The following is a 13310-nucleotide window of genomic DNA, read 5'->3' on the forward strand; positions in this document are numbered from 1 at the left end:
CGAGCCTAATTTCCACACGAGCCCTATTCTTCTGAGGAATAACCTGGAGCTCATCTTGAGCAGAAGCTCTAACGCCGGCTTGCTTTTCGGCTTATGTCATGATTAGGTCGTGTTCGTTTGTAATTTGTTTGTATTATTTGCACTGTTTTATAAGCAATTACCATAGCAATCTTTCGATTGATTGATCTTTGATTAAATTTTACATTAGGGGCAAGACAGGTGTGGGTCAATAATTTATATTTTGTAACTTCTTTTTCGTTTAGAAGAAGTGAAGATATTTTGTTAGTTTTCTGCCTAAACAAAATACATAGGGTTCGTCTTCATGAACTCTGGCATTATCAAACGCTTTGCGTACTCCTCCTGGGGAGAACGAAACTTGGTGCAGCTGGAAGAAAAGCAGTCAAGATGACATTATCAGAACGAAAATATGAAACAATAATAATAATAATATCGCACCCAGTAAGGTAGACACGTCCACGTGCCGCAGCCAAATGTGCCAAATATGCCGGAGCCGGATAAGACACTGCGCGGTTGCAACGAGGAAACATGTGACAAAGATTGTATGTCAATTTCTGCAGTACATCAATATCCAAGTTGCCCGTATTCTCGATTACGGTGTAACGCGTCGGCTTGGCCGTCCCCTGAATCGACTGATGGCTGACCATGAAGAACTGCATCTCATTGGGATGGACAATGGTGCGATCGACGACGGTTCCCGGAACAACGTTGTTGAACTTGTTGTATTGCGATGGAACTCCGTTCGGAAAGAAGCGCGTATGATGCCGCTTAACTACAATGACGCAGCGAATCTTGGGCTTAATGTGCAGCTAAAAGGAGGCGAAGGTCGATTAGCGATATACAATGGCCTCGTGAGTGATGCTATAGCCAAACGTAATGGCTTGCATTACAGTTGCGAGGCATGCCGTGCGGTGGAGAAAGACATGGTGGCTTTCATGAGGCAGACGCGGAGTGGCTTTAAGGAGCTGACCGTTGGTTTTAAAAACCAATACGATCGGCTCCTAGCCATGGAGGCTCAGTTTAGCGGTTTAAAACTGCTGAATGAGTCTCCGAGGCGCAAAAAGGTCACTCCGCGGGATCTGCAATTGCCAACCGTCACTCAGCCGTGCGCCGCCGAAAAACTGACTCCGACCACTCCAAGTGTGCAGCAGTTGATCTCGTTTGCCACTCCAAGGGCAACGACAGCTGCTGGCGACGCAGATTCGGTAGCCGAATTCATCGCCTCGGAGAATGTGCAGCCAAGTACGTCTGCAGCGTCCGTGTCCGTGGTGTCCGCAAGTTCGCTAGTTGTCCCGTCTATACCGATCCCACCAGTAAATAGACGTTCCGGACCTCCGGATATTGCCACCACAGGTACTAGGCCTGTGGTGACTAAACCACTGGTGGGAGTCCCACCAAAACGACAAGTTTTTGTTTCACGGCTGGCCCCTGACCTCACATCTAATGATGTAATTGCTTTTATTCAAAGCAAAATAAAAGCCGTGGGTTTAAAGGTGGAGAAATTTAACTTCTCTTATGCCAGGGAGATAGCCTCGTTTAAGATAAGCATCTCCCCAACTCAATTTGACACCATTTGCTCCGCCAAATTTTGGCCGGAGCATTTGGTGGTGAAGGAGTTTAAGGCTAAGAAGAAGAATAGGCCCCCCATATCCCTTCCAAACCTTTCCAGTGTGCCACCCTCAACCTCAACCTCAACTTCCTCTTCCTCAACTTCCCGTCTTGCTTCCACCTTTCCAAAAAACTAACTTCTCTTTTAGTAACCTATCAGAATGTAAGAGGCTTGCGTAGTAAGCTCAGCATTCTTTTCCGGGATAGTGTTGCATTTGCTTCCCACGTTATTGTGTTTACTGAAACCTGGTTAAAGCCGGACATTCTTAGTTCCGAGGTTTTGGCAGGTCGGTACACAACTTTTAGAAAGGACCGTTCGTCTCTACGGGCAGGGGGGGTTCTAATTGCAGTGGACTCTTACTTCACGTCGGAACACTTCACAGTCCAAGTTCAACAGGAACTGGAATTCCTGTGTGTAAAACTGATTCTTCCCGCTTTCGCTATATTCATTACTTGCTCGTATATCCCACCTTCTTCGGATATTTCAATTTATGAGCAGCACTTGTCCGCTTTAACCGCTGTTTCTTCCTCGCTATCTGATAAAGATCGTATGATAGTTCTTGGTGACTTCAACTTGCCAGGAACTGTTTGGTCTTCGGTAAACGAGTCTAGTATCCTAGTGCCCATGTCACGACATGACTTTGTTGACGGCTTGCTTGACCTATCCCTGTCTCAAGTCAACCATGTGAAAAATTCCTTGGGTCGATTGCTTGATCTGTGCTTTGTATTGGATCCGACCATAGTGTTGTTAACCCGAGCCCTTCCGCTCACTATACCTGAAGACGCCTACCACCCTACTTTCGAGGTGTCGCTAGATATAGGACCAACTGTATTGGATCGGTCGAGTAGGCTGCCCGAACGTGTCCGCTGCTTTCGTAAAGCCGAGTTTGCGAAGCTTAATAACCTCATTAGGGATTTTGATTGGTCCGCTTTGTACTTGTGCACTGATATCATAAAAGGCACAAACATTTTTTACAATGCTCTTGGCACATTTTTCGATTCTTGTGTCCCGCTTTCTTGTCCGACTAGATCTGGAAAACCCCCTTGGTTTACCAAAGAGTTATCCAGTCTAAAAAACTTAAAATCAAGACTTTATAAAAAATTTCAAGAAGTGGGTTCTCCTACTTCTAACTCTCGCTATGTATTAGCTCGGTCAAACTTTTCAGTTCTTAATGCTCAATGCTATAAGAACTACCTATCTCGATGCAGGATACGTTTTTCTCAGGACCCTAAACAGTTTTACAGCTTCGTAAACAGTAAGCGTAGAACGTCCGCACACCCATCCTCGCTATCATTTTGTAATACGTCGGCAAATAATGATCAGGCAATTTCCGATCTTTTTGCCCAATTCTTCCAAACCACCTATTCTGAGGAAAGCTACTCTGGTCATCCGTACCCATACGGTTTACCGAGGTCGAACGGCATTTTCAGTCCCTTGTTAAATGAATGTTCCCTACTTCATGATCTTCGACTAGTTAAGCCGGTGTTTTCACCGGGTCCAGACGGGGTTCCAGGTTGTGTACTCAGGTACTGCGCCGAGGCTCTGTGTGGACCTTTGCTTAAACTATTCACCCTATCCATTGATTCTTCTTGCTTCCCCCCGATCTGGAAGGAATCGTTTATAATTCCTCTCCATAAAAAAGGTAGCAAGTCTGATGCAAAAAATTATAGAGGTATAGCAAAGTTATCCGCTATTCCTAAAATGTTTGAGAAGGTTTTAACTCCGCACTTGCAACATCTCTGCAAGTCACTTATATCTCCAACTCAGCATGGATTTATAAGGCGGCGATCAACCACCACGAACTTGTTAGAGTTTACCTCTTTCATTATTAAAGGCTTTCAAGGTAACTTACAGACGGATGTTATTTACACCGACTTTAGTAAAGCATTCGACTCTGTAAACCATTCCCTTTTAGCGCATAAACTTGACCTTTTAGGGTTTCCGCCCAACCTCCTGAGATGGATTTCTAGCTATCTTTGTTCTAGGTCTCAAAGAGTCCTCTTCAAAAACTCCCTCTCTTCACCAGTAAAGGTTTCTTCGGGAGTACCACAAGGCAGCCATCTAGGCCCCTTACTCTTCACACTCTTTATTAATGACTTACCTTCAGTATTAACATACTCTCGAGTACTTATGTATGCGGATGATGTTAAACTCTGTGTCCAGTACAAGGACATTTCATTTCATTCTCGCTTGCAATCCGATCTCAATATCTTTCAGTCATGGTGTTGTGCAAACTTGTTACACCTTAATGCCTCGAAATGCAAAGTTATGACATTTCATCGTTCTAGCCCTTTGTTGGCTCCCTACACCCTATTTGGTGGTTCTCTTGAGAGAATTACCCTGGTGGATGATCTGGGTGTTATGTTAGACCCCAAGTTAAAGTTTTCCGAACACATTTCTACCATGGTAAATAAGGCCATGGGCGTGCTTGGGTTTATAAAGAGGTGGTCAAAGGAATTTGACGACCCCTATATAACAAAGACTCTCTATACCTCGCTTGTTCGTCCGATCTTAGAATACGGCTCCTGTGTATGGTGCCCTCAGTACAAAGTACACCAGGACCGTATAGAATCAGTACAGAACAACTTTTTACTCTTTGCTCTGCGGGGCCTTAACTGGGATGCGGGTGTAAGACTCCCATCTTACTCTAGTAGACTACTATTAGTAAACCTCCCATCCTTAGTTAACCGTAGAAAAATGCTTGGTGTGATATTTATGCACAACTTGATCAGGGGTGACATAGACAGCCCTGATCTGTTGAGCCGCATAAGCTTCACGATTCCTATTAGACTGACTAGAAATTTTATACCGTTGTTCCTTCCACTTTGTAGATCGAATTATTCCTTGCATGAACCGTTTAGGGTCTTATGCTCGGATTATAATTCCCTCTACCATATTATATCCACCACTAATTCTCTTCCTCTTATTAAATTAGTAATCCTTACACACCTTTCTATTAATTAGTAACTGTAGTGGTATTTGTACTTTGATTGCATGCTTAGTTTCTTAGTAAGTTTAGTACTAATTTTCCTCGAATGTTAGTCTAATAGCTATCTTTCTTGCATGTTCGCGTTTGGTTCGGCTACGCACCGCGCGTCATGCGGCAGCGCCCCTCGGTCGGTTGGGCGGAAGGAGGGCTGCGTTTTGCCTGGGATCCGCGCATAACAGCCTTCTGCTGGTGTCACACGGGCCACTTGACGGTGCAGTAACTGCATCGCTTCTTGAAAGATGCAGTCATTGCATGTCAACGTCCACACAATTACAATGTTTCTGGATGCAAGAGTTCAACTTACCTTGCTGCAGGCGGCAGAAATTCCCCTCAACTCTTTATTCTTGATGTTGGGAAACTGGCCATCGCTTACGCCATCACGATAATAGATTATGTGCTCGGGGTAGGATTTTTGGAACTTATGATAGACACGCAAGTGCTCAAGGGTTATCGACTCCATGTCCTCGATCTCCTCCAGGGCAGAGCGTTGCAAGCGATATTGCATGTTATATGAAGCCCCGAATGGATCGTGGGAGGCGGCAACACCCACCACACTGGGGATCTCTCGCTGATCGGGCGACGGATGAGTCACATCGGCACCCAAAAACATGGTGTTCTTTAGCAGACAGTGCAGGTCATCCCTTAGCTTGTGATTGGTGCCGTTAAGTTTGGAATTGACCTTTAGTAGAATGCTACCAATAACCTGCGCGTTACATTTGCGCTCGACTGTGATCTGCTTGATGCATTGTGTAAGAATGCCGTGCTGCAGCTCAGCCTTTTGCTTCACGACATCATAAAGGTGCCCGAAATTTGGTATAATAACGAACACCACATTAAATTGATTCTTTTTGAAATAGCGGAAATGAGCATCTAGTTCACGTTCATCCTTGTAGTACAGTTTCTCGGCCTTGGCATCTAGGCACAGATTGACTTTGCGACTCTTCTGAAGAACCTGCCACGAAAATTAGGCAGGATCCTGCAATGCAATGCAAAGAACTTACCATCTTCTGAAGCTCGTCCACATACAGGTAGTTAATCTTGCCGTAGAGTATGGCCCATTTATGTGACTTTGGCTTGGGTTCAAGGAATTGCATGCCATCCATGCGCCACGAACCGTTCCTCACCGAGGCCAAATTGTTTTTGTACTCAATCTGAGGCGCATTGAGCGTGCGTGTATTCACGACGATGAAGTCACTGCCCAGACGTATGCCAAAGTGGCTGATGGTCGGGTCTAAATTGTGCCTGAAACATTCCATCAAGCGGATGATCTTGGCCTTCCTCTCGTTGGTGGAAGTGGCAGCATACTTAATCATGGCCGCCACCTGATTAGCTCCATCCTTGCGCTGCGATACGATGAAAAGAAATCAAATCAGGAAATGATTTGCAGTGAAAGAAACTAGTTGAACTCACATTCAGTGTCTGCCCATCCTCAATGCGACATAGTTCGATAGGCAAGTAAATGTGCTTCAACGGCGGCCCAACATGCAAGCAGAGAAGGTTCGGAAACTTTAAATTATACTGCCGAGACTTGTAGTACTCTGCAACGGTCATTTCTTTTCCATCCAGCTCAAATGTCTGAGTGCTAGCCGGAACCTTACAAAGCCCGTTGACTCTGAAGACGCGCGGGGCGCTGCCAAGACAGGCAGGCGGCTCGTAAATTATATTTATGCCCGTTAGGAATGATTCAATATCAGAACGCTTCTAGTCAAGATTTGTGCTTTTGTCAGTTTTCTGTTATTTTTTGTAAGATTTTGGATGGATGGCGGCCGGGCCTGAAAGAGGTGTAATTTAACAAACAACAAACGATTTGAATTTAAAGAGAACAAAAGAATCGAATTAACATTAAAATTAAAATGAGGCGACCTCTGCCAAGGCAGTGGCTCCAGTGGCTCCAGTGGTTACAGTGGCTCCAGTGACTGCTTTGGCTGAGGCTCAGGCGTGTTTTTGTTGGCGGTTCTGGCTGCTGTTGTTGTGGTTGTGGGCGTGTGATTCCGGTGTGAGGTTTATAGAGTGTTGGCTAAAATTTATCCTGAAATATGAACAGATTGTTGGTCGCGGCCACTGCGATGATATTCTCTTCGGGATGCCAGGCGGTGTTCAGAATTTTCTTGTTAAAGTCGAGACAGTCCACGCTGATCTCGTCTTTCTTCCGTTTGCCACCAGTGCAAACTTTTCGCGGCTTGAGCACCGTCTTCGGCTTGATGATGTCCCTGGAGGCCTCCAGCGTGACATCCTTTTTCGAGTTGCGATCAAAGACACGGAAAAAGTTATTATAGCTGCCAGTCATGATCGAGCTATCCTTGCCGTTCCAACAGCACTCGAATTTGTCGAAAATGCAATCGTTCTCATACAGCGAGCACAGTTTAGCGCGCAGGTATTCGTGGACCGGATAGGTCTCAATGGGCTTGGTTTCCATATGCAAGTCCCACACCTTGATGCTCAGATAGTCCCGGGAGATCATATAGCGACCAGAATTGCTCAGCTTCACATCACTGATGGAGCTGATTATCTCGCTGAAGAAGCTGCGATTCGTTGGATTCTCGGGCTCCTCGAACTGTTTGCTGTGCCGGTCGCATAACGCCGCCGAACGCATATCACATAAACGTATTGTGCCCTTGGAGCTCGAATAGACGAACACATTGCACTCGGTCGGATGGAATTCGGCTGCCGTGATCACCTCGGTGAGCTCCTCCATGTTGGTTGGCTTGATGTCGACAATGTTGTAGCTCTGATTGACCACCTCCAGGTTCCAGAGATTGATGCGCAAATCGTCGGCGGACAGGAAAGTCTCTTGATCGGAATTAACGCTAATTGAATTTATGTGATAGGTATCTGCATTGGCGAAGGTGCGACGCGGCGAGGCCTCCACCATCAGCGGTATCTGCTTCACAGAAGGAACTCGTAAGGCGGTTACATTTTGGGGATCCCTGATCAGACCGTTCTCCTTTTTCGTGTTGTAGCCCTCAAAGGACTTGTCGCGCTCGCTGACCTTCCACAACTTGACCGTCTTGTCGTTGGTGGAGAGCAGAAAGTGCACTGGGTTCTTCTGTTGCAGCCATCGGATTTTGTTGATCTTCTCCTCGATCTCCAGCGACTTGAGGTAATCGAATTCGGGCTCGTGCGATTGGAATGTCGAATAGACATTGTATTCGCCGCGTCGCGGATTGGCGGCTTTCGAGGCAGGATCACGCTGAAAGATGACGACGCGACCGCCCTTGTCGCCGGTGGCCAGCAGCTCGCCATCGTGATTGAATTCCACGCAGGATATGATATCCGCATCTGTGACATCATCGTCCAAGGCGCCCTTAATCTGTGAGAAGCACCAGGACGCCTCTCCATTACCGGCCATGACAGTTGAACAGTTTGAACAGGAACAGTGTTGCTGATTCTGCTCTAAATAGTCAATGATCGTCATGGCCTTCGGAAAGGACTTGTGCGATATGTCCACATTGACAAACGGGCGATCGCCAAGCACAAATGTTTGATAGAGCCCAACCAGAGCTTCGTAGCCGTCGTTAAGATCAAAGGCACTTCCGGGCTCAGACCCTTTGAAGAAGGAGCGACCGGCGCGTATGGCGGTGTTATGACAGGGTGCTGCCAACACATCCTCCAGACACTGCAAGGCTCGCATGGGCTTGTCATATATCTTATCCTTCATATAGCTGTAAAAATGGAAAATTGCATTATGCCGATTCTCTGCCGACACATTTCGTTCAGTATAACGGTCCACTCACCTTCTCAGCGAGTTCAGATCGACCTCCAAGTCCTCCGTCTCCTTGAGTTCCAGAGTGTAATTCAAGATACGGCCATGGCGATCTGTTACCTGGACGGCAGGAAAGCAAGTTTCACTTCAAAGGTGCATCAAGCTCGGCGACAACACAACAACACTTACTTTCACTTCTTGGCCCTGGGAGCTGCATTTTAGCTTCACAACTGAGTAGCACGATGCACGTCCATAAAATGCGGCAATCGCACCGCCCAAGTGTTCAACTCTGTACTGCTCAAAAGCCTGACGATAGAACTTCTTAGGACGCTCTGGCGTGATCTTCACATCGTAGTGATAGGCCACCGCAGGCATTTTGTCCAAGTTAACGTCGAGATAATTGACAGATACTTGACCAGGTTTTCCCAAAGTTCCACGCGGCTGAGGCAGACCTCTGCCCTGGGCTCCTGGCCATTGGGGGAGTTCGCCTTGCGGCTGGCGAGAACTATAGAGCTGGGAGCCTCCTTGGCGTTGTTGATTGCCGCCCTGTCCTCGCTGTTGTCCTGCGTGCTGTTGTCGGTTCTGTTTTTCCATAGCATCGCTGTGTGGCTGCTGCTGCTTCTCTTCCTCCTTCTGCAAGCCAGAGGCGGCAGGACCTCCATTTGGGGGTGAGTAGCCTGTTCTCCATCCGCACCAGCAGCTAAAGATTCGTGAAGAGAGAAAGAATTGATGGTAAACAATCGATACACGGACCTGCGCTAAAAAGATCTAAAACAAAACAAAATATCCTCCAATATCCAAAATTGACGTGTAGAATTATTTTGTAACTAAATGTCAAACCTTCATTCTTACCCATATGAAATGGGAACAATCAAGTATGCCTTTGAATGAAATGTCAAAATTTAAAAAAAAACAAATATTTTTTTTTATTTTTTCAATTTTACTAAATTTGACCGAGTCCTGGATCCTACTATGCGATGGAAACATAACTTATGTAGGGATCTAGGGGGTTTTCGCTGTTGTTGGAACCGCACACGTATCGCATATTTACCGAATTTGTACCAAAAGGTACAACTCCACCTGCCTTTTTGTTGATGTTGTTGCAGGGGCTTCCCGACAACCCGACAACCCGCTTCAGGGTTTTTGGTTTTTAAAAATTCCCACTGCTGCTTTTAATTTTGTATTTCACTTACTATTTTCTTTTTCCATTTTTCTTTTTCTTTTCGATTTTATATCCTTTCCCGACGACTGAACTGTTTCGAATGACTGAAATATTTATTTCCTGTTGGCTAAACTTTTTGCTCTTTGTTTGTCGTATAACACTGTGCTGTGTGATCGATTCCAATAATCTTGTAGTCGAGTCTGTTTGTTTATGATTCAGTTTTATCAGGTGTGCAGTTAGTTATCGCTCAATTAAAAACTTCGACTTTCATTTCCTAGTAACGCTCTCAGAAAAACCAGAAAATTAGTTAGCGCTAATGCACATATGTATGTACCTCCAGCATTTAAACCAAATGGGCAGTGTAGTATGGTGTCGGAAGACAGAGCTGGACGTTCACAGCCTAAAGTCGTCGCTTTTCTCCTTGCACCGATCCGCTAAAATGAACGCTAAAATATAACGTTTTAGACATGCTATGGAGTCGCTCCATGCAGCCCTGATCATTGATCCACGATCACCGATCCCTATCGCCAGAGCCAAATCCGGCTGCATATTGCGTTGAACGCGTGGGAGTCTCAGTTCAGATTGGTTTCGATTCGCCAGCCAGTTCCTATCTATATGAATTTTGTTTGGGTCAGCTTATCTGTGAATATAGCCTGGGGGCTCTCATCTTCTATCTGAGCTGTACCACCTCGCACCACGCTCCTTTATCCCTCGCATTTAAGTACTTTAAGTCCTTGGATATGTACACCGCCGCGGATACGTTATATTTGTAAAATGTAATTCCTCCCAACTGCATCCTCGCAGTCTCCCCAGTTAATCAGCGAAACAGCTCCTGCTCTTATACTGCGCCTATGCACTGCCCTACCCTACCCTACCATCATTGTAGAAACCCCCACTAGTCGTAGTTTACGGTTTAAGCGAATTTTTGATAGTTTCTAAGTGGAAAATAAAATACAAAATCCACAACAGATTATATCATTCTTTCCTTATTCCGTCACTGCGCGAGACGCCCGCTTAGAGTCCGTGAAGAAGAGATATCAATTGGATTGGATAATATACTAAGTATATCCCTGAGGAATTTTTTTGCATTTAACAAAACGAAATGAAAGAATTGTTTATATCGGACTATCGGTCTATCTATTATAAATAATATCTACTCGTACTCGTATTCAAAGTCAAAATTCTCGTACCATCTGCAGGGGTATATCAAGACAAGAATTCTTTAGCTACGAATATGTTCAATTCCCCAGAATTTGCGCGAGTATATGAGTATACCATTATTTATACAGGTTCAGATATTATTGGAGGGATGGATGGGCGCGATTATTATTTTTCGTACATCCAATACCAGTGACCTGGGACTTCCTTTCTGATGACCTGTGGGGAAATCTCCTGCGCCTGTGCCTGTGACTAGTCCAGGGGATCTCCGAAACCCCTTACAGAAGAGGCTAAAGGAGGAGGGAGAGGCCACACGCACACAAATGTTAGTCAGTCATATCGAATCGAATCGGATCGTGGACAGCTTATAGTTACCTATTTCTTCGGTGGATTGCAGCTCGAGGCCAAGCAATACAACCTCATTGGTCTCTGTACAAATTGCGACTTGTGGTATTGTATTGCTGGTCCCATTTTTCCTCCCAGCTAAGAAGATTCCCGACAGCGATAGCAGGCTCTTTTGGATTGTCCATGGGATGCTTGCGCTTGCGTCCGTTGGGTTGCCCAATGGGTGGCCATGGCTCTGGCAATATCGACCTGCTGAGCTCCTCGTCGATTTTTTCCTTACGCTCCATCACTTGTTTTTTCCATGCTTCCTCCCACACAAGAAGATCGTGAACAGCCTTTTCGTCAACCGGATTGCACCCTGGTCTGGGCTGCCAAGCGCTGGGGGTTAGGCAAGGTGGGGAACTATAGACTTATAACTCTGTGAATGAAACCCGAGTCTGCTTTAAGTTTTTCGCTGCAGTGGATAGGATATATACATCATGTGCAGCTTATGCGATAGCCTACCGAGTATTTCTGCAGAAGATGCATCTTCTTACCTTGAAATTTCATCGTTGACGTCATTCTGCGTTTCATCCTCGAATAATGCACTGAAATATAGAATTTTTGCATAGTGTTTTGCATGAAAATGAAATGAAAATGTTCTTTTAAATACCTCATAATTTCTTGCTCCATGATCTTCCTTTTTTGTTGTATTCTCGCTCTGTCCTAATTCTCTGGTGTTTGTATTGTTCAGATGGCTCCTTTTAATTGAATCCTTTTTTTACCAATGAAGTGGAGTGGAAATATTGGTTTTTTACTTGTCACAAAAAATGCAACTCTGGCTTGGACTGAGCACTGGCCCAACACTGCTCAGCGTTAAGCCCAATCAAGTCACGAAACGTCTTTTAACACATATGTATATGTTCCGTGCACCGATGAACTTTTCCTGTACTGTACTGTTTTCTCCACTTTTTTGTTTGTTGCTGTTTGTTGATTAATTAATAATACAAAGGGGTTGCGTTATGGTTTGATCCATTCTCTATATTTTCCTAATTTTCTCACGCGGACCGCACTGAACCTATTTTATGCACTTACTTTCTACGAGGAAAACACTCTGGATCTGGCTTCGGGACCGGCTCAATTGCAGCAACATATTGCTACTTCACTTCACAGAAGGTCCAAAAGTCCTAGCCTGAATGAGTTTAAAGTATTGTGGCTCTTAACGAATAGCGTGGCATATAAGACGCATTAAATTTAACAGCTAACAATGTAAGGACATCATTTCATATATTGGTTCATATATCCTGTGTGAACAAAATTTTCATAAAATCATAAAAGCTCCGCTTAGAGTACGACGCTACAACCGACCAACTCAATAAGGAGTTACCATCATAACCGATCATAGACATCATTTTATGCAGATAACATGGAGGAAATGAAAGAGGTAAGAGAGATGATATTTATCAACAAAAAAAAACATTTTAATTTGGTAAAAAAAAAAATATCTATATTTACATTTTAGGTTCTTGAAACGCTGAACCCAGAAGATTCTGAATCTATTGAGCTGGGAAAAGATCTGGTAGAAGCGAAGGTGCTACCATTAGCAAAGTCAATGGATTCATTTAAGGAAGCTGAAAATATTGTTTATAACATAACTGGTGGTTTTGGAATGGATTTCAAAACGTCAGAGCCTCTTAAATAATAATTTAGAGAAAATGTTGTATATATCCTCTAGTTTACTAGTTGACAATTGTTAATCAAATTTCAATATATATATCACCTTTAAATCGTTTTTATATTATTGTGATTTGATTAACATATGCATATTTTGGCATATATCTTGCGGATGGAGACTGGGCAACTGCACGGAGAACGTCAGTAGTGATTTTGGGAATGAAGATTCAGCGGCATTTAGATTTTATATTATTTATTGGTTTGTATTAAGCCCAAAACGAAGCCAAGCCTCGAAAACCATCGACTACGATTCGCTTTTAACGCATACATTGTACAATGTGCAGTATTAAATAAAAAGTTTAAAATGGAAAAAAAGTTATAAAATATTTTATTTTATTGAGATGTAATTGGGATGTAGATAACAGTGGCGCCATTCGGTTTTATTCATTTTCTGACAGTCTGGCAGCGCCTATACACAGCTGCTGAAGCGAAAGCACCGTTATACTGTACAAATGTAGGCAATGTGAAAATAATTAAATAAATCGAAAATCTCTCATTATGAGTTAATTTTCAGTAGCTAATCGACAAATTGAGCTTGTGCTTACCACGCCGAAGCGCAATCACTTGCTTAAGGATGTTCCCCCATCCGCACCAGGTGTCAGATTCTCGGCCG

The 13310-nt window shown here is 44.3% G+C and overlaps 2 protein-coding genes across 2 annotated transcripts; both read right to left on the reverse strand.

The window, feature by feature from the left end:
• Positions 1-165: 165 nt before the first annotated feature.
• On the reverse strand, positions 166-6260 carry LOC117186805 (protein argonaute-2-like). Its single transcript, XM_033388093.1, has 5 exons — positions 6027-6260; positions 5618-5959; positions 4921-5568; positions 457-827; positions 166-385 (listed from the first exon to the last, which is right to left on the reverse strand). Exons 1-5 carry the CDS (start codon positions 6165-6167, stop codon positions 295-297), a joined length of 1593 nt encoding a protein of 530 aa, XP_033243984.1. The 5' UTR covers positions 6168-6260; the 3' UTR covers positions 166-294.
• A 93-nt stretch (positions 6261-6353) lies between these two features.
• LOC117186801 (protein phosphatase PP2A 55 kDa regulatory subunit-like) lies at positions 6354-8990 on the reverse strand. Its single transcript, XM_033388089.1, has 3 exons — positions 8509-8990; positions 8351-8439; positions 6354-8278 (listed from the first exon to the last, which is right to left on the reverse strand). The coding sequence occupies exons 1-3, from the start codon at positions 8911-8913 to the stop codon at positions 6634-6636; spliced, it is 2139 nt and encodes a 712-aa protein (XP_033243980.1). The 5' UTR covers positions 8914-8990; the 3' UTR covers positions 6354-6633.
• Positions 8991-13310: the final 4320 nt, after the last annotated feature.

Source organism: Drosophila miranda, chromosome XR, assembly GCF_003369915.1.
Source record: "Drosophila miranda strain MSH22 chromosome XR, D.miranda_PacBio2.1, whole genome shotgun sequence".
Classification (NCBI taxonomy): domain Eukaryota; kingdom Metazoa; phylum Arthropoda; class Insecta; order Diptera; family Drosophilidae; genus Drosophila; species Drosophila miranda.